The following is a 22,124-nucleotide window of genomic DNA, read 5'->3' on the forward strand; positions in this document are numbered from 1 at the left end:
GGGTCCCCGCAGACCCCTCTGAAGCGGAGGCAGCCGTCTTTCCAAAAGGGCAGCCCATCGGCTGAGACAGATCCAACACACAGAGGAGGAAAATAAATGGGAAAAAATTTTCCACTCTTCACCTCAAAGCTGCTGTGGGTTTCTCTCCCTTTCTGGGTCAGAGAAAGATGATCGTTTTTAAGCTATTCACTGATGTCATTTTTTCCAGGATAAAGAAATTCTCCCTGCCAGCACCCCCCCTCCTCCCACATTAATATGCTTCTGCGCGAGGGTTTCAAGATTCAGTCTTGGGACAGGAGGGGGGGGGCCAAGCGGTTCCTCCCCTCTCTTGAGGGCATCTCTCGCGCTGCCCAGGGCCCCCGCCACACCCCTCTCAAACGAAAGGGCGGCTGTCTGCTTGGGCAGTCCCAAAGGGCCCCCGGCCTACCTTGCTAGGGTGGGCAGCGTCCCCACCCACCCACCTATCTAGCTTGCCTCTCCCTCCAGCAGGCGCCACAGAATATGTTTTGCCCGGTAAAAAGTGCTGCCAATTGGCTCAGCCAGAGCACCCTGTGTGCCCACAGGCCCCGTCCCCTCGGAGGGCAGCCACACGCCAAGCCCTCTGTCCAGTCTGGCCCAGTAGAAGACTGGCAACGAGACAATAAGGGCTCCAGAGGCCGAACTGTATGACAAATGGTCAAGGGAACCAGGTAGGCCTGGTCTGGTGAAGAGAAGGGTGACGGGACAGCTGTCCTCCAGCACTTGTGGGGCTGCCCCAGAGAAGAGGGGCTCCTGTCAACAGGACAAGAAGTAACGGCTAGGAGATCATCAGAGAGCCAAGAACTAAGGAGACATTTCCTGACAGTGAAAACAATCCGTCAGTGGAACGGCTAGCCTCCACCAGACGCTCCATCCCAGAAGACTCTCCAGAAGAGACAAACATTGGTCCAGGATGGTAGAAGGTCTCCTGCTTTAGGCAGGGGGTTGGACTAGAAGACCTCCAAGGTCCCTCCCAGCCTAGGATTCTATGTTCTAATGCAGCTTGGAAGCTGCAAGTGCTCCAGAACTGGGGAGGGAGGGGGTGGGGGGGAATAGCCTGCAGAATACTTTGAATGCCAGGATGCCAGCGTCTCCCCTCGGCAACCAGTGAGATCCTGAAAGGCTTTACTCTTTGGGAGAGAGTAAGAATTCGGTTACAGGGAGGCCTATAAATGCTGCTCTCAGACGCACAGGGCTTAATTGTTCCCAGCACTGTTCTAGGGACCTGCCAGGGCTGGAGATTCTGAGCAAAACTTTCCAACTGCCCTTCAGCTCCCGACCCCAATCCTAACCCCACAGGGCTGCTGTCGGAAGAACTGGGCAGCAACCGCCTGAACTCCTGGAAGGCAGGCAGCGTACAAATCTAACAAAGAATATATCAAATGTTTCAGAACAATTTCTTTGCCATTAGCCAGAAAAGCAGCTCAAAATCTTAACTGCAGCAGTTCCAACAGCTGCAGGGCAAAACAGAGCCTTCTGGAGATCTGCTTTTTTAGGCAAAAAAAACTCACCACTGAGAAACCACCTATTTGTTCTGTTTTTTTAACCAGGCAACGATCCAAGAAAGAACAACCTTTGGTGAGGAACTTCCTCAAAGATTGCTGGAAAACCCCGAGCGAGCGGTGCCGGATGACGTTCTCCAAATACTCTGACTGGCAGGTGAGGCTCCCCTTTGTGGAACTCCCGTTGCGGTTCCTCCAGAGCAGTGTTTCTCAACCTTGACAATTTTAAGGCATGTGGACTTCAACTCCCAGAATTCCACAGCCAACATTGCTGGCTGTGGAATTCTGGGAGTTGAAGTCCACTTGCCTTAAAATTGTCAAGGTTGAGAAACACTGCTCCAGAGGATCGGCTGCGTTTTCCCTTGGCCTAAAGCAGGGATTAAGCTGACCGGTTTTTCAAAAATGGCGGTGTGGGTGTTTGGCCGCGCCTGTTTGGCCTTGATGGGTTTCCCATTCACAGGACTAAGGAAACCCACAGCTGACAGGGCGACCTGCAATCTTCAACCCCTCTTCTCCATCCCAGCTGGAACTCAGCAGCCAGAGAAAAAGGAGCACTTCCCTGCTAATGTTCAGGGATCATGAAGCAAGGGGAAGAGCAAAAATGAAACACAGCAAAAGAAGATAAAAAAAACAGGCAGTCCCACCTCTGTGTCCTGCCCCTGCCCTGCTCTCGCACCTTGGACCAAAGACTTCCCTCCCCGCCATTCCCCAAATGCCGGCTCTTTCCTCCAGGGATTTGAGGCATCGTGCTGGGGGTGGGATGGGGGGGGGTTGTTTCCCTAATCGGGAAGCTGGCTCCCTTCCTCTGCTTTTAGCCAAGCATTCCTGGTACAGTCGGGGCTCATCCACTCACTGCTGGGCGCAGTTCAAGGGGAGGATGTGCAGCTCCTCAGCGCAAAGGCCCCCCAGGCAGGCCCTTCACCAACCCCCCCCCCGTGGGGAGAAGGGCCGACGCCCTCCGAGGGGGGCCTTCGCGGTGGTGGCAGCCTGTGCTGCAGGACCCTCCCAGGTGTGTGCTTTTTCTGAGACCCCCCCACACATTTTTGCATGCAGCATTTTTAGGTGCAGTTCAAATGGATTCCAGAATTAGCGACTGGCCCCTAGGAGGGCCCACGCCGCCAGCCTCACGCTTCGGGCACAGATGCAGCCCCTGGCCCTGCCGAGACCTGAAGCGTCCCAATAACACCAGCCCAGTCGTGTGGAGCCTCCCACAGGCTGGCAGCTAAGACGAACTCCTACAGCTCTACGTGTTTCAGGCCGAGATCAGTAAAAACCACAAAGCTCAGCCAGCAGGCGGGCACACAGGGAGACGGAAGGGGAACCTGCAGAGCACCTAAAAGTCAGAGGTCCTCAACCTTGGCCACTTTAACACTTGTGGACTTCAACTCCCAGAATTCCTCAGCCAGCTTTGCTGGCTGAGAAATTCTGGGAATTGAAGTCCACAAGTCTTAAAGTGTCCAAGGTTGAGGACCCGACCTATAGTTTTCTAGGTTATTTGCTCAATTTGCTAGTTAAACCCTTCTAAAGGTTTTAGTTGTAATTTATGCTATCTGCCCACCACACTAGACTCTCGTAGGAAAAAAAATAAGGAAGCAGAAAAAAACCTGGCAGAGCAGAGCGCTGGAGCTGCACAGGCTGGGTGATGCATTCGGGGACGCTGGCTGTCCAAGAAGGCCATCTGCCCCCCACCCTACCACCATCACCACCGTTGCTGGCTGTGGAATTCTGGGAGTTGAAGTCCTCGTGCCTTAAAATTGTCAAGTTTGGGAAACACTGTGCTACTGGAAGGAGAGCTCCCCCCCCCATGTCAGCTGCATCCCAGGCAAGGGCAGGGAGGGGGCTTGGAACAGCCGCTGGGGACTCACAGAGGAGCCCTCGACGGGAGAGGGGGGGGGTTCTTATCCGCTGACATATGGAATAGTCATTGTGGGAGGAAGCAGAAGCAAAGGAGAGCCCCAAACTGCTTCCTCCCCGCGTGGCCTTGACAGCCTCTCCAGCTCCTGGCCATTCATCTCCAGCAGCCGGAGAGGGGGGGGGGAAGGAGGCCGTGCTCGGCCCACTCAGGGTGGGGGAAGAAAAGGCTCAGCCCCGAGATCCCTCCGCCCGGGCTCCACCTGATGCATCCGCCCAGGTGGGACCTTTGCTTTCCCCAGCTGGCACAGGGGCGCGCAAGGAGAAGGGCCGCGGGGCTGTAAGGGACCCAGCCGAGCCACGCCGGGAAGCCCCTTCATCTGGCTGTGTCTCTGCCCAGAACAGGCAGCAGGGACCGGCTTGGGCAGGTGCCAGGGCTGCCAACAGGGCAGGAAGTTTAGTCTGCACGGCTGAAGTGTTGTCGAGCGCTTCCAAAGCCCCCCAGGTAAGGAGGGGAGGGGAGGGCAGAGCCCCAGGAAGGAGGAAGTGGGCTGACCTCGCACCCGAGTCAGGCTGACGAAGTCAATTGTGCTGCCACACAGGCCCCTTCTTCACCTGCCTCCCATTGTGAAGGTGTTGCCAGAGGGCAGGTGAGCCAAGGATCTGGGAGATCCCTCCTACACCAAACAGCAACAGGGTTGGCTTCCTGGAGGAAAGGAAGACCCCGTAACCACACTGGAGCCCCCCCCCTCCACGCTTGGGTGTCTTTTTGAACCCTGAGACCTAAACATGCTTTTGCATTATGCCCCATCTTAGGCCTCTGGGCGTACAGCCCCAAAGTCCTCAGGGGCGGCTGCCTGGCACCGGGGGCCCTGCCCTGTCTCACAGAAAGCAGCCCCCCTCCCAATTCCCACAGCAGCACCCAGCCACAGGCCCCTTGCCGCTCCCAGGACTGAGGACGCTCCTCAGCCCAGCTGGACAGACTCGCCTGGGAGGGAGACCAAGCTGTGGGGCTGGAAGGGCGTCTCTTTCTCAGCCCCTGGCTTCACCGCAAAGCACTGCTGTCGGCCGGGGCCTCTGGAAGCTGGCACAGGAAGCTGCCCGGGCACAGCAAGCACGGGCACTGGTGATGGGGGGGAGCAGCATCCCCCCAAGAGGCAGAGGGGCCAAAGCAGAAGGAACGGTGGGAAAGGGCAAAGGTGGCAACCTCTTGGCACCCTTGAGCTCCAAGCCTGCCCGCCAAGGCAAACTCTGGCGGCAGAAGAGAGGGCCCTGAGCCGCTCACGGAGGGCTGAGTCACCTCGCCCATTCGGCCACTCGCTGGGCATCCAGTGTCCCGTCTCCAGCAGCAGCAGCCGATGCCAACTGCTCCACAGCGCAAAGGCTCAGCCCCTTTTTTCCCTGGTTGCTACTGCCTATCAGCCACGGCACGAACCCTAATTTAAACCTCTTCCCCCCTCGGCCATCTTTTCCTCTTGGAGATCCTCCCCCTAGGAGATCCTCCCCCTACACTTGTTCCTCTGGCTGCAGGGCCTTCCTTCACCAGAACTGTTTCTCACCAAATTGCAAAATGCTCTGGCCTTCTCCGCTGCACACACCCCCCCCCCACGCTTTTGTCCATGCCCCGTTTCTAATCACTCCTCTCAATCAATTAACAGGCTCTGCCCTGCCCCTTCCAGCGATGACAGCGCACCACGGGAGGGCCTCTTGCAACTTGACAGCCAATCGGGAATGTGGCTTGCAGCCCCTCCAAGATCAACGTTCACCCCCCTTGGGATGCAGGTATTGCCAGGGCTGCCCCTTGACAAGTGATTTTATGGGTAAGCGTAAAGGGGACCTGGGACACCTGCGGCCAGAAGCACTGACCAACCGAGAGCACATCCTGGACCCCGGGAGCAGAAGCACCGGGGCTCTGCTGGGAGACAGATAAATGCAATCCCAGAAAAGTGGGCAGGCCAGCGAGCAGGAACGGAGCCACTGGAAGCTGCTTGGATGTCAACAGGTTTTGAACCGTCCCCTTCCTCCCCACCGCTGGGGCCCTGAAAGAGGACCGGCTGTGAAGAAGAGACCTTGGATTCCGACTTGAAAGCGCTTAAACTTGGGTTGTGCTCAAGACATTTGCACGGCGTACACATTTGGTAGGCCCATATATTTCATTACGCACTCAACCTCTATTCCAGACTAATCACTTCCACATCTTTTGGGCCAGCGCAGTTCACTGCGGTTTCTGCTGGGTCAAAAGGGCGAGAAACATTACTTGACTTTGTGCCATCAAGTCAGGGCTAACTCTCAGCAACCAAATGCACAGATTTCCCTCCTCCACGATCTGTCCCCAACCTGCTCCTTCCGGTCTCCCAACGACGACCCTGTGGCCAGTCTCTCCTCGCTACAACTGTTAAGGAACTCACTGCGGTTGTTAAATGAGTCACTCAGTCATTAAGTGAGCCTGGCTTCCCCATCGACTTTGCTTGTCCGAAGGTCGCAAAAGGGGATCACGTGACCCCCCCCCCGGGGACACTGCGATGGTCATAAATATGAGCCAGTTGTCAAACGTCCACATTTGATCACATGACCCTGGGGATGCTGCAACGGTTGTAAGTGTGAAAACAGTCATGGGTCACTTTTTCCAGTGCTGCTATAACTTTGAATGGTTGCTAAACAAACTGTTGTAAGTCGAGGACTACCTGTATGGGTCTCACCCTAGCCACTGTAACACGCCCTTCATTCCCAGCCACCGCCTCTCATCCAGGACACCAGAATGGGCAGCTTGAAAGCCGTTGGGAAATCGGGCACGACAAGGAGGCCCCAACTGCCCTTCTGACTCCACAAAGGTCACCGATCAGCACAACCAAGATTGCCCCCCCCCCGTATCACAGTCTGAAATGGGTCCATGGAATCCATTGCCTCCCCCCACCCACGCTCTCTTTCCAGCCACCTTCCCCAAACAGTAACGGTTACAGCGTCAACAGCAGCCGTCCAGCATCACTGGACCCAAGGATGGGCCATGCTCCCCAACGTTCTTCTCACCCGAAGGCAGCAGACGGCCTCGGTGGGCCGAGGGGCCTGCACCCACTTCACCCCACGTAGCCAGAGACGCCACCACTGCCTGACCACCACAAGGAGCTGAGACGAACTTACCTCCTCATCGGAGCTGTCTTGCTCGTACTCATTCTGCACGGGAGGCTCTTGCTGATCGGTTGCTGTGCTCCTGATTTTAGGACCCAACTCTGTTGCTTCTCCAGCCTGCAAAACAGGACGACAGGAACAGCTATCATGCAAAGGTAGCAGACGAGCCTGGAGACCCTCCCAGGCTCTGCGGAAGAGCCAGAAGCCACGCAAGGGAGGGATCCCCGAGGGATGACACACCTCAAATGCGGCTTCTGCACCCATCACGGCACACTTCCCGGCCTTCCCTAACCCCTTCACAAGGCCCCGGCGCCCAGAACAGAGGCAAGGATTCCAAAGAGTGAGGAGTAAGAAAAAAGGCCATAGGATTTGCTCCTTTCCCCAGTCTCTTCGTTCTGGAATATAACCTTTCCCACTCTTTGGATTCAGCCAGGTATTTGGGGTTGCATCTTTCTGACGCTGAAAGTATTTAGGGGTGATTTCTTATTAAACCTTTTCCCAAGAGTTTGTTCTTGAATTTCCCTCGGTCTTTGAAAACTCTAAAGGTTGACATACAGACTGACAAAAACACACAACCGCTCTTTGAAGGCTGTGCCCCTGGCGCATTCTGGAAGAGAGACGGTCCCTGTGGATGGGCTCTGGCACGGGTTCGAAAGTTCGGAAAACTAAGCCTCTGGTCCTGGTGACTGATCCAAGACTGGACACTGCAATGTTATCTGGGGACACATCTATTTGCCTTCATTTATGCCACCCAGTTGCAATGTATGGCTGCGAAAGCTGGACCCTAAGAAAGGCCGAGCGCCAAAGAATGGAGGCCTTTGAACTCTGGTGCTGGAGAAGACTCCTGCGAGTCCCCTGGACTGCAAGGCAATCCAACCGGTCAGTCCTGGAGGAGATCAACCCTGACTGCTCTTTAGAAGGCCAGATCCTGAAGTGGAAACTCAAATACTTTGGCCACCTAATGAGAAGGAAGGACTCACTGGAGAAGGGCCTAATGCTGGGAAAGATGGAGGGCAAGAGAAGAAGGGGACAACAGAGAAGGAGGTGGCTGGATGGAGTCCCTGAAGCAGGAGGCATGAGCTTAAATGGACTCCAGAAGATGGCAGAGGACAGGAAGGCCTGGAGGAACATTGTCCATGGGGTCGCAATGGGGCGGACGCGACTTTGCAACTAACAACAACAATGCCACCTCTGCTCTTCAAAGCAGACTATGACGATGCATTGCGGAAGAAAGAATGGCCTCTGGGTTTCCTTGTTCCACAAACAATCAAATGTATGTGATTACTTAGGGTGACCAAGCTACGTGCAGGCAGGAATGACCAGACCTAGAACAAAGCTGGATACAAGCTCAGTAAACCAGAAGCATTTGCCTAAGTAAAAGCAGCAGCCAGACTATCTGACATCTATGATATTGTGGAACAGCACATAAAAAAGGGTCCCCCCCCCTTTTTGTCCAGAAAATTTTAGCCACCGTCACAACTTCTTTGCTACCCTTATCTCCAGAGACAAGCACCGGTAGTACTCAACCTACGACCACAATTGAGCTCAAAATTTCTGTTGCTAAGTGAGACATTTGTTAAGCAAATTTTGCCCCATTTTACGACTTTTCTTGCCAGATTTGTTAAGTGAAACCTTGCAGTTGTTAAAACTAGTGACACGGTTGTTAAGCGAATCTGGCTTCCTCCATTGACTTGCTTGTCAGAAGGTCGCAAAAGGGGATCACGCAACCGTCATAAAGGTGAGTCAGCTGCCAAGTGGCTGAATTTTGATCACAGGACCATGGGCATGCTGTAGTGGTCGCTAAGTATGAAAAGCGGTCATAAGTCACTTTTTTCAGGGCTGCTGTAATTTTAAACGGTCACTAAATGAATCGTTGTAAGTCAAGGACTACCTGTAACCGCTTACAGTACAGTGTTGCTCACAAAAAAATGACAAGGGCTCCCTCTAGCACAGGGGTAGGCCACCTTGGCTCTTTTAGGACTCATAGACTTCAACTCCCAGAATTCCTGAGCCGGCCATGCTGAGGGGAAAGGGAGAGGTTTCCAAGCTGAGCCGGGCTGGCTCAGGAATTCTGGGAGTGGAAGTCCACCAGTCATAAAGGAGCCAAGGTTGCCTACCCCTGGCCTAGGAGGTCTTGGTGGGTCACAGGTTGCATGCAAGACTGGCTCAGGAATTCTGGGAGTTGAAGTCCACGAGTCCTAAAAGAGCCAAGGTTGCCTATCCCTGGCCTAGGTCCTCCTGTTCTAAGCGGTGAGACTCCTAGACCAGGGGTGGGCAACCCTGGCTCTTTTATGACTGGTGGATTTCAACTCCCAGAATTCCTGAGCCAGCCATACTGAGGGGAAAGGGAGAGGTTTCCAAGCTGAGCCATGCTGGCTCAGGAATTCTGGGAGTTGAAGTCCACGAGTCATAAAGGAGCCAAGGTTGCCTACCCCTAGTCTAGGAGGTCTTGGTGGGTCACAGGTTGCACGCAAGACTGGCTCAGGAATTCTGGGAGTTGAAGTCCACGAGTCCTAAAAGAGTCAGGGTTGCCTACCCCTGCTCTAGCACAAACAAGCAACTGCCACACGTGCCTCTCGGGCGAACGTGTGCAGTCAGACAAGGCTGCCGCGCTCCCTGCAGCAGACGAGCTGCTTCCCGCTGCTGGCCCAGGCAGCCCCGAGGCTCTTCTCCCTCCATCATCGTGGAAGACCGAGGAGAGAGAGAGAGAGAGAGAGAGAGAGAGAGAGAGAGAGAGAGAGAGAGAGAGAGACCAGGCCAGCTCCCCTTTTCCTGTCAGCCCTCCCAGGTAAGTCAGACAGGAAACAGGACCAGATGAGCTAATTCTGCTTTACTCTAAGGCTACATTAGCAGAATCTTGCAAGTCTGAAAGAGCAGGTCTCCTGCTGTCAGAGTCTGATGCATGAGAGCCGATCCTTTTCAAGTTTCTTCCTCTGTCCCTTGAGCAGCTGTGGGCTCCTCTGCCTTTTATCTGATCTTCCCCCAGGCAGAGACTCTTCCCCTCCTCCCTCAAGGTCACTGCCTCAGACCCTGACCTTTCCCCACAATGGTAAAACCTCGGCCACCCAGGTATTTATGAACGTTTCTCATTGTAGACAATGTAAATGTAAAAGGAGAGGCAATGCTGCTCCCACGAGTTTCCAGGACTGGAAAAGCACCACAACTGAGGGAGGGAATGCTGAACTTCAAAAGGTTTCAGGATTTCAACAAACACAAAGGTTTTTTTAGCCCCCCATCACAATGGCTAATCAATAAAACGCTGGCAAACGGTCTCCTGTGCAATCTGCAAAAATCACCTCCCTGCAACCTGAATTTAAATCTTCCATCCGCCTAGCTGCCACAGCCTGTGTAGGTGAGCTGCAAATTTCCAAAATTTCTGCCTTGTGCTAAAATTGGTTGGTCTGAAAAAGTGCTACCAGGTCCCGTCTCACGTTTTGCAAGGAAAGCGACTGACAGGAGGCGCCGACAACAATACTTTATTCTGCAATTGATTCCTACAAGATCAGATGATGGACACTGGATTATTTGGAAGTAGGGATTAAATACTGCCGCTGTGCTGAAGCCAAAAAACATGAGACGGGAGATCAAATGGCAAACAGCACTGAGCTGCTGCAGAGGCTTTCATCGGATATCGCCTGCTCCATCAACAGTCCTTCCTTACGACTTTACAAGGAAACCTCCTCTGTTCTGCTACCAGAAAGAACTGGAAAAGCTGCTGCCTCCGTGCCTTCCCGCCATGAGGGCCTTCTGGCCAGCTCCCACCCTTAGGCAGCCCCCCAGACCCGAGAAAGGCCTCCTCCAGAATCACCCAGAGCTTAGCGTGTGAAATGCTCCACACTGAGATTCTGGGACAGGACGGGATCCAGCCACGGCCCACCTGCCAAACTCCAGCCCACGGCCTGGCAGCCCGAGCTGCACCCACACTTTGGCCGAGCGTGCGGGTGCAGGGAAAAGTGCACATCCTTTGCTGGAAAAGAGATTTGCCCTCCTCCCCCGCTCAGAGGGGACCCGGCCTGGAGAGAGTTTTGCCAGAGGATTTGGTGGAACAATCAGGCAGGCAGCCATACAAAACGCTCCTCCTGGGAGTAGTAAAAATCCGTACAGTGTGTGATCACCTTCTGCTAGAAGCAGCCTATAATACAGTCCCATGTGCCCCCTCCGACTTCCACCCTCCTGGCCGAGGGGAGAAAGTGGGGCAGGGGGCCTAGAAGGTACAGGGCCAACCAGAAGATGGGATTACAGCAAAAACAAAGGCTTTAGAAAAGTCTTTGAAAAAGGCGGATCAGGAGTAATTTTTTTCCCAGGCTTTTGGCATCAAAGAGGTTTTGTCTGCCTCTCCCTCTCCCTTCCTCCCTTCCAAGCCCATCCGTGGGCTTGGAGCAGAGGTCCAGGAGGCAGAAAGGGGTCTGCAAGCCATTTAGCCAGCAAAGCCTTTGCAACAGAGGCCCCAGGTCTCCCCTGCCTCTTCTCTGGCCACTTCCGAGGGCTCTAGACCTTTCTAGCTCTTCGGTACTTGAAATGCTTCTCAGTACATCTGAGGACATGCGGCTCTGAAGACAGGCACGTGCCAGCCCTGCCCTGCCCTCGGAGCAAAACGCTTTCTTGGTGCCCGGCCTAAGTTCTTTGGAAGAGAAGCAGGGCGCCCGGTGCCAGGCTACTCGCCGCTCCACATACCAACAACCGTCTCTCTACTGATGTCTGCTCAAAGTGTCCTTCCAGGCTTGGCCAACGATGTCTCCATGCCTGCTCGTCTTCCGGTCTCCAAGGCTGACTTCACGTACCAGGCGAAGAAAAATAGGTTTTTCTTTGCAGTTTTTATCAAGTGTCACGTAATATTTTCTTGGAGCATCGTGAATTTTTCTGGCTCCTGAATTTCACTCTGCCTTGATTTTCTGCTGCTTCCTGTTCGCCAGGCAGGATCAGCGCTTGCAACCAAGCAACCACTTAAGACATTCAGGCAGGAAACCACCAGAGGGCAGCACACAACCCCGGCCAGGAAAGCAATCGGAAGAAGTAATTGGGGGGGGGGGCTGAGGTGAGGAGGTCAGGTCACTGCACAGCGCTGCTGATTCAGCAGAGCTGCAGGCGACGGATGGAAGGAGCAGAACAATGGCTGGTGCTGAAATCTACCTTCACCACCACAAACGGCTGCAGGGAGCCAGCAGCCCCGTGGCAGCTCAGCTGCTGAACGGGCGGACGGAGGCAGGTCTGCTGCTTAATGGTCCTGTGCTTGACTTGACACAGTCCATCAATTCCCTCACAAAAGAAGAGCCCGTCTTTCATCTGAGCAGCAGCCTTGAGAATCAGCTGTGTGTGTGTGTGTGTGTGTGTGTGTGTGTGTGTGTGTGTGTGAGTCCTTGGAAGAAAGGAGGAAAGCAGACTGGTCTGAAGCAAACTTTAGGGCTGGCTGAAGCTCTGCAATGCTACAATCAGGATGTCCAATCTGGATAGCCATTTTCAGAAATTTTTTTTTCAATATCTGCTATTCAAAGAGTTCTATGAATACTAAAAATTTCCTCCCGTCGCCTTTGATAGGCTTCTCCAAAGATTGGTCTTTTGTTTTAAGTGAACAAATGCCGTAAGAAAAATGTATTTGGCATTCACAGTCAGGTGAGGTGGAGGCACACAATCTGCCTGCTATTTCTGATTTCCCCCCCCAGCCCTGCTGTCATTTCACGTCATGCTAAACCAGTGGTTCTCAACCTTTTTAATGCCGCGACCCGCATTTAATGTCGTAAGTTGAGGACTACTCAACTGGTGCAGCACCGTTTGCAGAATGGGACTTTTGGCGGGCTCAGCAGGGCAGAGACAGCCTGGACAATTCCTATTGGCTTTTGAAAGCCAATAGAATTAGACTCTATTCAAGAGAGTCTATTCTATTGGCTTTCAGAAGCCAATAGAATAAAAGGGAGTAGCACAGCTAAGGAAAAGGGGGGAAAAATGGTGGACTGCGTTGTTTGGCGACCCCCGTGAAATGGTCGTTCGACCCCAAATGGGGTCCCGACCCACAGGCTGAGAACCACTGTGCTAAACCCAGGAGGCCAAAAGCCTCAGACGCTTAAAGGAAGATCAGTGAAAGACACAAAGGAGGTCTACAACAGCTTGATACCGGCTTCACTGGAGGGCTACGTTCCCCCAAAATCCCTGCATAAAACTGCTTTTATCAAGTAAGAGACACGCCTGAAGGGAAAGACAGGGTTGCCAGTGGCACAGGTCGCCTCGCAGCGAGGTGGGTGGCAAACAAATTTAATAAAAATAAAGAAAGAATGGCGTACTCTGTATGCATTGACAAATGCTCCCATATATTTTTAGAGCCTTCTTTCAAAGCACCATTTTTCTCAAACAGGCTTTCTTCTCATTATTCCACGTACAGAGAAAATGTTTCTTCTAACTTTTCCCCAGTCGGGTTTCCAACGGACACGACTCTCGTGGCAAACAAGAAAGACAGCGCGCACCAGGCCACTAAGAATTTGATTAGATCCCTTCGCTAGGTTGCACACAGAGGGTTAGAGCCCTGCTGATTCAGCGGTTAGAATGCGGCATTGCAGGCTAATTCGCCCGCTGCCAGGAGTTCGATCCTCATCGGCTCAAGATCGACTCAGCCTTCCATCCTTCTGAGGTCGGTAAAATGAGGACTCAGATTGTTGGGGGCAACAGACTATAAATAGCTCAGAGAGGGCTGTAAAAGGCCCTGTGAAGCGGTATATAAGTCTAAGCCAGGGATAGGCAACCTTGGCTCTTTTATGACTCGTGGACTTCAACTCCCAGAATTCCTGAGGAGCATGGGGGAACTTTGGCCCCTTCGTGACTTGCAGACTTCAACTCCCAGAATTCCTGAGCCAGCACGGCTCAGCTTGGAAACCTCTCCCTTTCCCCTCAGCATGGCTGGCTCAGGAATTCTGGGAGTTGAAGTCCACGAGTCATAAAAGAGCCAAGGTTGCCTAACCCTGGTCTAAGCGCTAATGCTATTGCCCTGGTTAAAGCTCATCTTATTACTGGATCTTTCACTAGTTTCAGAGCCACATGGTATGCCAAAGTTTGTTTGTAATAGTAAGAGATTTCTTTTCCTTTCCCTTTTGGAACAAGAGACTGATTGCCATTTGAACGCAGAGTTAACAGGAGCGGCTACTGCAGGAGGCAGGATGCACAATAGGACAACTGCACAACATAACAGTAAATGCACCCATCACGGCAGGAAGAGGTCTTGGCACAAACTGACTCTGCTGGTACAAATTGCAAAGTAGTCTTCTTATATAGAGAGCAAATTCCTGGATAAAAATGACAAAGCACACATAAATGAATCTGCATAAAGTGAGGGAAACCCATCCTCTAGTACAGGGGTTCTCAACCTTGGCAACTTTAAGACTTGTGGACTTCAACTCCCAGAATTCCTCAGCCAGCAAAGCTGAGTTGAAGTCCACAAGTCTTAAAGTTGCCAAGGTTGAGAACCCCTGCTCTAGTAGCTGTGTGTGGGTAATCAGCAAGACAGTGTTGTTTGAGTATCCACAGGTGGTGTGTTTTGGTGGTCCTCCACCTGCCACTCATATGGGAGCCACAAGCTATTGCCAGGTGCCTGCATGGGTATAGAACGATTCAATTCAGGAGAACAGGTGGGCCTCTCTGCCCTTCCATGAGGCTCAGGAACTGTCCCATCAAGTCACTTACGTGAGTTCCAATATAAAGACCTCTTGGAATAACATACAGGGAGAAGCTGCCCTCCAGCAACCCCTGTTATTTCAAACCTCAGATTAAAAAAAGAAAAAAGCCCCATTTCTTTACGGCAAGCATTCCTACTCTTGCTGTCAATGCTGCTAATGTTGAATATTCTTGCTTTGACAAAATATGCAGAACTGTCTGGTACTTTTAGAGTTAATTCAGATGATGCTGGGAGGGGGAACGCAGGTTTCAGAAGGAAGTGAACTTTTGCCCCCCAGGCTGGTTGGACAACGTGAATTATGACAGCAAAAGAGGGAGGGAAAAATTCTGCTCTGGGGTGGAGATTTCAGATCTTGGCATCCTCCGTGACACTCTGTCACACAAAGAATAAAGACTTTCTAGGATAAACAATGCCTGGAAGTTCTTTGAAGTGTTTCATTAGTCGGAACCTTGACGCTTGTCTAAAAACATGAGAAAAGGCATTAAGTTTTCATAATGATAGTGTGTCTGAAATGATTTGAGTTTTTTTGCCCTGGACAGGTGGTTGAACAAGAATTTAACTCTATGATTGGAAGCTCTCTTCATTTTAACATCCTGATCCTGGCTGGGGGAGGGGGGGGAGAAACTGGTAAAGGAAAGCTGAAAAAAATCAGAGGGCCAAGCAGAAACACATTCCTCACTGCTTTTTCTTCCTTTTCTATTTTGCTTTCCAATAAAAGTTCTGCCTCCCCCATGATGAGAAAGAAAATTGCCTATGCTCCCCGTGATCTCTTTTCTCCACTTACGCAGAGTAGAATTCCCATGGACTTGCATGAGGCACCTCCCTCTGGATCCTAGTCTGGAAAACTGTCCGTAGGCAGCCAGCCTTCTCGCTGAGGTTTTGCTTCTCTTCTGCCAGGAAGTCTCGCATTAATGTCTTTACTTTTGTCCACCTTCGGGCCAGGAAATGGTGATTGCACAAATTAACTTTCTGGAACACTTACTAGAATGTTTCTCTCCATCAGTACATTCTGCAACACTTGCTAAAATGTGGCAACGTATCTGTTTTTCTCTCATTTTCTTCAATAATCAGGCCAGTTCCTAAGATAGCAGGCTCCCTGCTTTAGTCATCAACACTTACATAATAGTCTTGACCACTGGTGGGACTCAAATATGTCATGGGTATCAAACTTGCAGCGTCACATGTTGTGACTTATTGTGACTTTTTTTTCCATTGCCGGCAATGGGGTGGGCGCAGTTTCAGCATGACGTGTCCAGCCACGGCCCGGCAGTTTGACACTCTGAAATATGTGAACAGCCAGTTCTCTGTGTGGATGCTACTTCTTGAAGTCCACTCTGGGCTTGGGCAACAAAAAGTTAGCTACCAGTTCTGCTGAAGTGGTGTGAACTGGCTGAATGCCACCACTGGTCTTGACCAATTGGAACGCTGCCTCTACCTGACCCACAACAAGCCAGGTCAGCTAATCAGCCCTCAAAACAGCACAGCGGCACTCCCAAGGCCACAGCTCCTTCTCCACTTCTCTCTCCTGATGACTTATGCCAGCAGCACAACAGCCAAGTCAGGACACTAAAACCCATGTGCCACTGTTTTAGAGCAGTGTTTCTCAACCTTGACAATTTTAAGGCATGTGGACTTCAACTCCCAGAATTCCACAGCCAGCAATGCTGGCTTTGGAATTCTGGGAGTTGAAGTCCACATGCCTTAAAATTGTCAAGGTTGAGAAACACTGTTTTAGAGGAACAAAGCAATACCAGAGAGGAAAACGGAAGGAACAGATGATTATATAGAATAAATTCACCTGTCTGAGGTCCACCCAACTGAGAGTCAGAATGTTAAGGAGCAAAAGGTGATGGTTACTCCAGATAAGCGATCTTGAACAATCAAGGAAAAGCAAAGCAACTCAGATCTCCCTGGCCCTTCTCTCTCTCTCTGCATTCAGAAGAGGCCAATTTGAGTAGCACAGGTTAGGAAGGAACTCAACAGGGGAGGGGGCAGGCCAGTAAAGATGCGGAAAGGAACTTCTGGCTAAGCCAGATATCACCAGTCCCTGATGAACTATGCCTTGCCAGGCTGAAGGGCAAAGAGCTTTTTGGGCCTCTGTCAGGTATCTCTAAAGAATCCTGCAGAACCTGGAAGTTGCCAGAAGACTGAAGACCAGCAAGTGGGATTCCACTCTTCCTACAGGAAAGAGGATCCTCTAATTATGGATCAGTGATTCAAAAACTTGAAAACATTTCAGGGCAGAAAATAAAGGCCATTTGCAAGTACCTTGAACACAAATGTGATTGCCTAAAGCCAAATATAGCTTTGTCAAAAATAGGTGCTTTAATAGGATAACTATTACGAAAGGAGTTGTATAGATACAATCTACACTGATTTCTGACATTCTCATTGATAGGCTGCTAAAATATGGCTTGGATGGTAGACAGCATGGGCCCACAACTGGCTGGCAAACCACACTGAAAGAATCATCACTCGTGGCTACATATAGATAATAGTGACCAATGGGATCCCACAAGGATCTGTCTTGAGACCAGTATCATTCAATCCTTCTATTCATGAACTGGATAAAGAGATTGATGGGTTGCTTATTAAATTTGTTAATACAGAATTATTGGCAGCCTGAGATGTCCAGGAATAGGCAGCACATAAGAACATACATGCATATAAAAATCTCCATATTAGAGTGCAATCATGTTCAATCTGGCCAAAACCCAGTAAGATCGAACATGATTGCACTCTAATATGAAGATTTTTATGTGCATGTATGCTCTTATGTGCTGCCTATTCCTGGACACCCCAGGCTGATAATAATTTAAACAAAAAATATCCCAAGAAATCCACATACATATAAAAACCTGCACCTACAAATACTTGCAACAGATATTTGCAAGAGACCTAGACGTCAACATTAACAAGCTAAACATCAGCCAGTAGTATGAAATAGTTGTTAAAAAGAGTAACATAATTCTGGCCTACATTAGAAGCAGCACTATATTAAACAGGTGGGGAATGATGGCCCCTTTATGACGTGTGAACTTCAACTCCCAGAATTATCTGAGCCAGCATGGGAGTTGAAGCCCAGAAGTCATAAAAGGGCCATCGGTCCAACCTCTGGTATTAAAGAGGCATGAAGCCCATAGTCCCCTTTGCTCAGCACTGTGGAGACCACCCCTTGATTATGGTGCATGATCCTGAGCAGCCCATTCAAGAACAAAAGTTGACAAGTTAAAATAGATAAAGATGCAAAAATGATACAGGAATCTTGGGATATGGCCTATATGAGAACAGACTAAAGCATTATTACATCTTTCACTAAAATAGCCATTTTCTACCTCACCCTTTGCAAGTAAGCTTCACTTTAAGGCTTACAGACTGTCAAACATAGAAGGAACACATTGAACAAAGATATTTTAGGTTCTCTTACGAATGTGCATGAAATGAGAAAGGCTGACCCTATCTTTAAACAAGCCATTGCATTCTTGAAATTCTGTCCAAATATTTTGGCTCAACTGTGGTTTTGTGAGTTTTAGGTTTCAGTGGAAACAAAAAACAGAGAGATCTCAGAGTTATCCTGAGGGGCAAGCAGTCAAAGCTGGTGAACACCCCCCCCCCCAACCCTCTTCATGGCTCTGCCAGCCAACTTTCTGGCTGATTTTCAAAGACAGAAACACAGCCTTATCTTTACCAGCCTCTGGAATGATCAGCTTACTTGAGTATTTCTGGAGCACAACCCCTCTTTTGACTTCTCCTCAGCTCCATGATCCTGGTCTTCCTCCTCTTCTGTAAGGCTGTCACTTCCAGAATCTTCCAGTCCAGAATAGATACTTTCCTCGCTGTCTGTCAGAAGATCGCCTTCTTCTTCAGACATCTTGGTCCTGAGAATGGGCTGCAGAAGGGAAAGCACAAGATTCAAAGCACTGTGATGTTGATAATAAATTTCTCCCACCCTTGGCCTGGGCAGAATTTCTCTCCCCAAAGGTCAGATCGGGATCGTCATCCTGTCTGCACTTGCCAAGTATCAGACTGACAGAATAACAGAGTTGGAAGGGACCTTGGAGGTCTTCTAGTCCAACCCCCTGTTCAGGCAGGCGACCCTATACCAGGGTTGTCCAACTTTGGGAATTTTATGACTTGTGGACTTTCATTCCTAGAATTCCCATAGCTACGCTGGTTGAGGAATTCTGAGAATTGAAGTCTGCCAGTTTTAAAGTTCCCAATGTTGGACACCCCTTCCCTATATCATATTAACAAATGGCTGTCCAGTCTATTTTTGAAAACCTCCAATGATGGAGTACCCAAAATTTGTGGAGGCAACCCATTCCCCTGATTGTTTTGTCAGGAAATTTCTTCTTTCACCCCAAATTTCAATGCATAAAATCAAATTCAGTGTTGCAATTTTCTATATGCAATTCCTGATAGCTTCTAAGGCCAGGCCGTTGATCCTCCTGGCTCCTAGGAAGAATCAAGGAGAGAAGCAGCCTGGAACTAAAGAGGAATTTCCTGACAGTGAGAAACAATTAACCAGTGGAATAAACCAGGGGAACTGCTTGCCTCCAGAAGTTGTGGGTGCTCCATCACTGGAGTTTTTAAGAAGAGACTGGACAGCCATTTCTCTGGGATAGTCTAGGGCAGGGGTAGTCAACCTAGGCTCTTTTATGACTTCCCAGAATTCCTGAGCCAGCATGGCTCAGCTTGGAAACCTCTCCCTTTTCCCTCAGCGTGGCTGGCTCAGGAGTTCTGGGCGTTGAAGTCCACCAGTCATAAAAGAGCCAAGGTTGCCTACCCCTACTATAGGGTCTCCTGCTTGAGCAGGGGGTTGGACTAGAAGACCACCAAGATCCCTCCCAGCTCTGCAGTTCTATAACCCCAGATCAATTAACCAGTGGAAGCAATGTGGAATAATGAGAACAATCACTAGGATAATGATGTGTCTGCATAATTACTGGAATAGTGCTGTGTTAGTAGTATGTGACTAACCCAGTGTTTCTCAACCTTGACCATTTTAAGGCACGTGGACTTCAACTCCCAGAATTCCACAGCCAGCATTGCTGGCTGTGGAATTCTGGGAGTTGAAGTCCACGTGCCTTAAAATGGTCAAGGTTGAGAAACACTGGACTAACCCAATGTGCATTGCACTCGGATCCAATGTATGTAGCAAACTCTCCATTGTATACCCGTGAGAAAGAACCTCATGTATTACAGTGTGTATTTCAATGTGTATTCCTTTGTTCCTGAGAAAAAGAAAGTATAAAACTGAAGTCTGAACCCGCCCTCGGGGCTCAGAATTGCTGTAGCTATTGCTTCTGAACCTGCGCAATAAATCTCTCTGCTAAAATCCTCTGGAATTCGTAAGAGTAGTTTTCCACAAGGGAAGGGAAGTTGCCTTCAGTAGTTGTGGGTGCCTCCATCGCTGGAGGCTTTTGAAGAGGAGCCTGGAGAGCCAGGCCCGTCTGGGATGCTCGGGTCTCCTGCCTGAGCAGGGGGCTGGACTGGAAGACCTCCGAGGGCCCTTCCAGCTCGGTTGTTCTGTCATAAGCCGGGCCCACTGCCTCCCCTCTGGTCTTGGGAAGCCCGCGCCGCCTCCTTCGCAAAACCCCCTCCCGCCACAGCGTCAGTTCGGAGCCCCCCAACCCCAACCCTGAGGGAATTTCGTTCGCCCTCCTCTGGGGCCTCCGTCAACGCCTGGCCGAAGCCCTCCGTCCCTCGGAACTGCCGCTGACTTAAGGCCTCGCCAACCCTCAGGAGGTCGCGGGAGAAACGGCGCCGCGCTTCACCCGAACTCCCCCCCCCTCCGCCTTCATGGGAGACCCTGGAGACCCGCCAGCCGGACCGGGCAAGGCCGCGCGGCCTTCGCCCTCCCCGCCTGGGCCGGCCATGGGGAGCGCCTGAGGCCCCGACGGACCGCCTGTTCCCCGCTTCCCGCGCTCACCCGGCCGCCTCCGCCGCTCTCAGCGCTCCTCCGCCGGCACCGCGTGCGCTCACCTCAGCGGACACCGGCCAAGACGCATGCGCCGAAAGCCCCTTGGCCGCCCTCGCCGCACGGCGCCTGCGCGCTAGGTCCGCAAAGTCCTTAGCTCCGCCCTGAGCCGCTTCTCGTTGGCGAGCTGGCTGCCGCGGCGCATGCGCCCTGGAACCGGGAAGCGCCTGGCTCTCCCCAGCCCCGCCCCTCGGCCGCTCGTCCAAGTAAAGCAACCGGCGGGTGGGGCTAAAGCCCGGAAGAGCCGGGCGATCCCAAATGAGTGCGCGGGGGGGGGAGGGAACAAAGAAGGCCGCCTTTGACTCGCGTTGAGACAGATCCCTTTAAACAGTAGGCACAAGGGGAAACCATTCCCTCCCCCAATGCAGCGGCTGAGTCCTTGATTGGGACTGCTGGCTGGAGAATTCTGGGAGTTGACGCTACCTAAATGATAGTCATTTGTGCAACGTGGGATGGTGAATACAGCCATTGGAGGAGTGGAGATTGGGATGGCAAAAAGTAATTCGGAAATGATCGCTAAAGCTTGTGCAACTTTGCAACGGCGCACCGCAAGAACGACGGAGTGCCGAAGAATCGATGCTTTCGAATTGTGGTGCCGGAGGAGACTCCTGAGAGTCCCTCGGGTTACAAAGATATCCAATCAGTCATTCCTGAAGAAAATAATCAACCCTGTCCTTTGGAAGGACAGATGCTGAAGCTGAAATTCTTTGGCCACCTAATGAGAAGAGAGAACTCCTCGGAGAAGACCCCGACGATGGGAGAGACGGGAGACCAAAGGAGACGAGGACTGAAGAGGAGGAGACAGTGTCATCGACGTAACGAACGTGAATTTGGGCCAACCCCGGGAAACAGTGGAGGACCGTGGGATCACATGCTAGGCTCCATGGGGGGCACGTCTTAAGAACAACGGACTTAACCTGTTACCGGCTTGCACGAGCAACGGGGGAAGGAAGCTCGGGACTTGGATGGTCCATGTAAATCGGCTCAGGTTCCCCCAAATGCTGACGTCTCGCCCAGTTTTCTTGCCACCTGCAGCGCGAACACGGGACGCTGCCTCGCTCTCTCTTCGTACAGCCGAAAGCAAAAGGAGCGCCTCCAACTCGGGACCATCGGGATGGTTGCAACTACCCTTGCCGGCACCGGCAGCGTCCCGGGAAGAGCCCTTCCTGAGACTCGGAAAGCGGGAGGCGCCCGAAGACCTCCCTGCGGCCAGCTCCGTGGACAGCGCAAACAGGTGCAAAGTCCGCGCGTGCGCACATCTGCGCCCGTTAACAGGTGGGGCGCATGCGCGCTACAACAGCCACGCCACCCCCGCAGCGCGAGGCACAACAGTGTCTAGACAGCACGCCGCGTGCGTGCGTGCTTGCGTGCGGCGTTGCGCCTGCGCGTCGCAAGATGGCGGCGGCCATGCCCGTTCCTTCTGAGGGACCGAGTGCGCAGCGCGGCGTCGGGCTTTGGCGAGGCCGGAGCAGCCGCGGCCGCTAGTGGTTTCCGCGCCGTCCGCTCCCGCGGCAGCAGCGGGGCCCGTCGGAGGGCCTGCCCGTCCCAGGGAAGCGGGCCCGGGCTGGGCCGCCCGCCCGCCGCTCGCATGGAGCCCCCCGGCGCGGTGGCAGGAGGCGGAGCGGGCAGCAACGTCCCTGCCTTCCTCACCAAGCTGTGGACGCTGGTGGAGGACCCGGACACGGACGCGCTCATCTGCTGGAGCCCGGTGAGGAAGGCTCCCCCGCGGGAAGCAGGCCGCGCCGGGGCAGAAGCGGGGCTCCGGGTGGGGGGCCTTCTGCCGCCTGGACGGGCTCCGCGGGGTCCCCTCCGGCCTGGCCGAGGTTGCCGGGTTCGGGGAAGAGGAGGCGGCGGGGAAGCGGCCGGGAAAGCGGGACGGAGCAGGAGAGGCCATTCGGGGCCCTCAGGGCGAGGGTCTCTGGCAGGGCCGGTGACGGAGCCGCCGCTTTGGAGCCGGGCCTCTCGATGTCGGGGCGGGGGTGTGGGTTTA

General features: G+C 52.4%; 2 protein-coding genes across 6 annotated transcripts in view; one reads left to right on the plus strand and one right to left on the minus strand.

The window, feature by feature from the left end:
- Positions 1-21,191, minus strand: part of BOP1 (BOP1 ribosomal biogenesis factor) — a 58,807-nt gene extending 37,616 nt beyond the window's left edge. Inside the window, exons 1-3 of one of the 3 annotated variants that reach the window (XM_039321309.1) lie at positions 21,052-21,191; positions 17,867-18,043; positions 6,510-6,614 (exon numbers count right to left, since the gene is read on the minus strand). In XM_039321309.1, the coding sequence (XP_039177243.1) occupies positions 6,510-6,614; positions 17,867-18,025 (264 nt within the window). In that variant the 5' untranslated portion in view covers positions 18,026-18,043; positions 21,052-21,191. Of the gene's footprint in view, positions 1-6,509; positions 6,615-17,866; positions 18,044-20,086; positions 20,270-21,051 lie in introns of those variants that run through there. The other 2 variants (XM_039321310.1, XM_039321308.1) reach the window with 2 other exon arrangements.
- A 30-nt stretch (positions 21,192-21,221) lies between these two features.
- HSF1 (heat shock transcription factor 1) overlaps positions 21,222-22,124 on the plus strand; it is a 35,450-nt gene continuing 34,547 nt past the window's right edge. The window contains exon 1 of one of the 3 annotated variants that reach the window (XM_039321312.1): positions 21,222-21,368. In XM_039321312.1, the coding sequence (XP_039177246.1) occupies positions 21,249-21,368 (120 nt within the window). In that variant the 5' untranslated portion in view covers positions 21,222-21,248. Of the gene's footprint in view, positions 21,369-21,474; positions 21,843-22,124 lie in introns of those variants that run through there. The other 2 variants (XM_039321313.1, XM_039321311.1) reach the window with 2 other exon arrangements.

Source organism: Crotalus tigris, unplaced genomic scaffold (assembly GCF_016545835.1).
Source record: "Crotalus tigris isolate CLP2741 ecotype Arizona unplaced genomic scaffold, ASM1654583v1 scf7180000023738.1706062, whole genome shotgun sequence".
Lineage (NCBI taxonomy): Eukaryota > Metazoa > Chordata > Lepidosauria > Squamata > Viperidae > Crotalus > Crotalus tigris.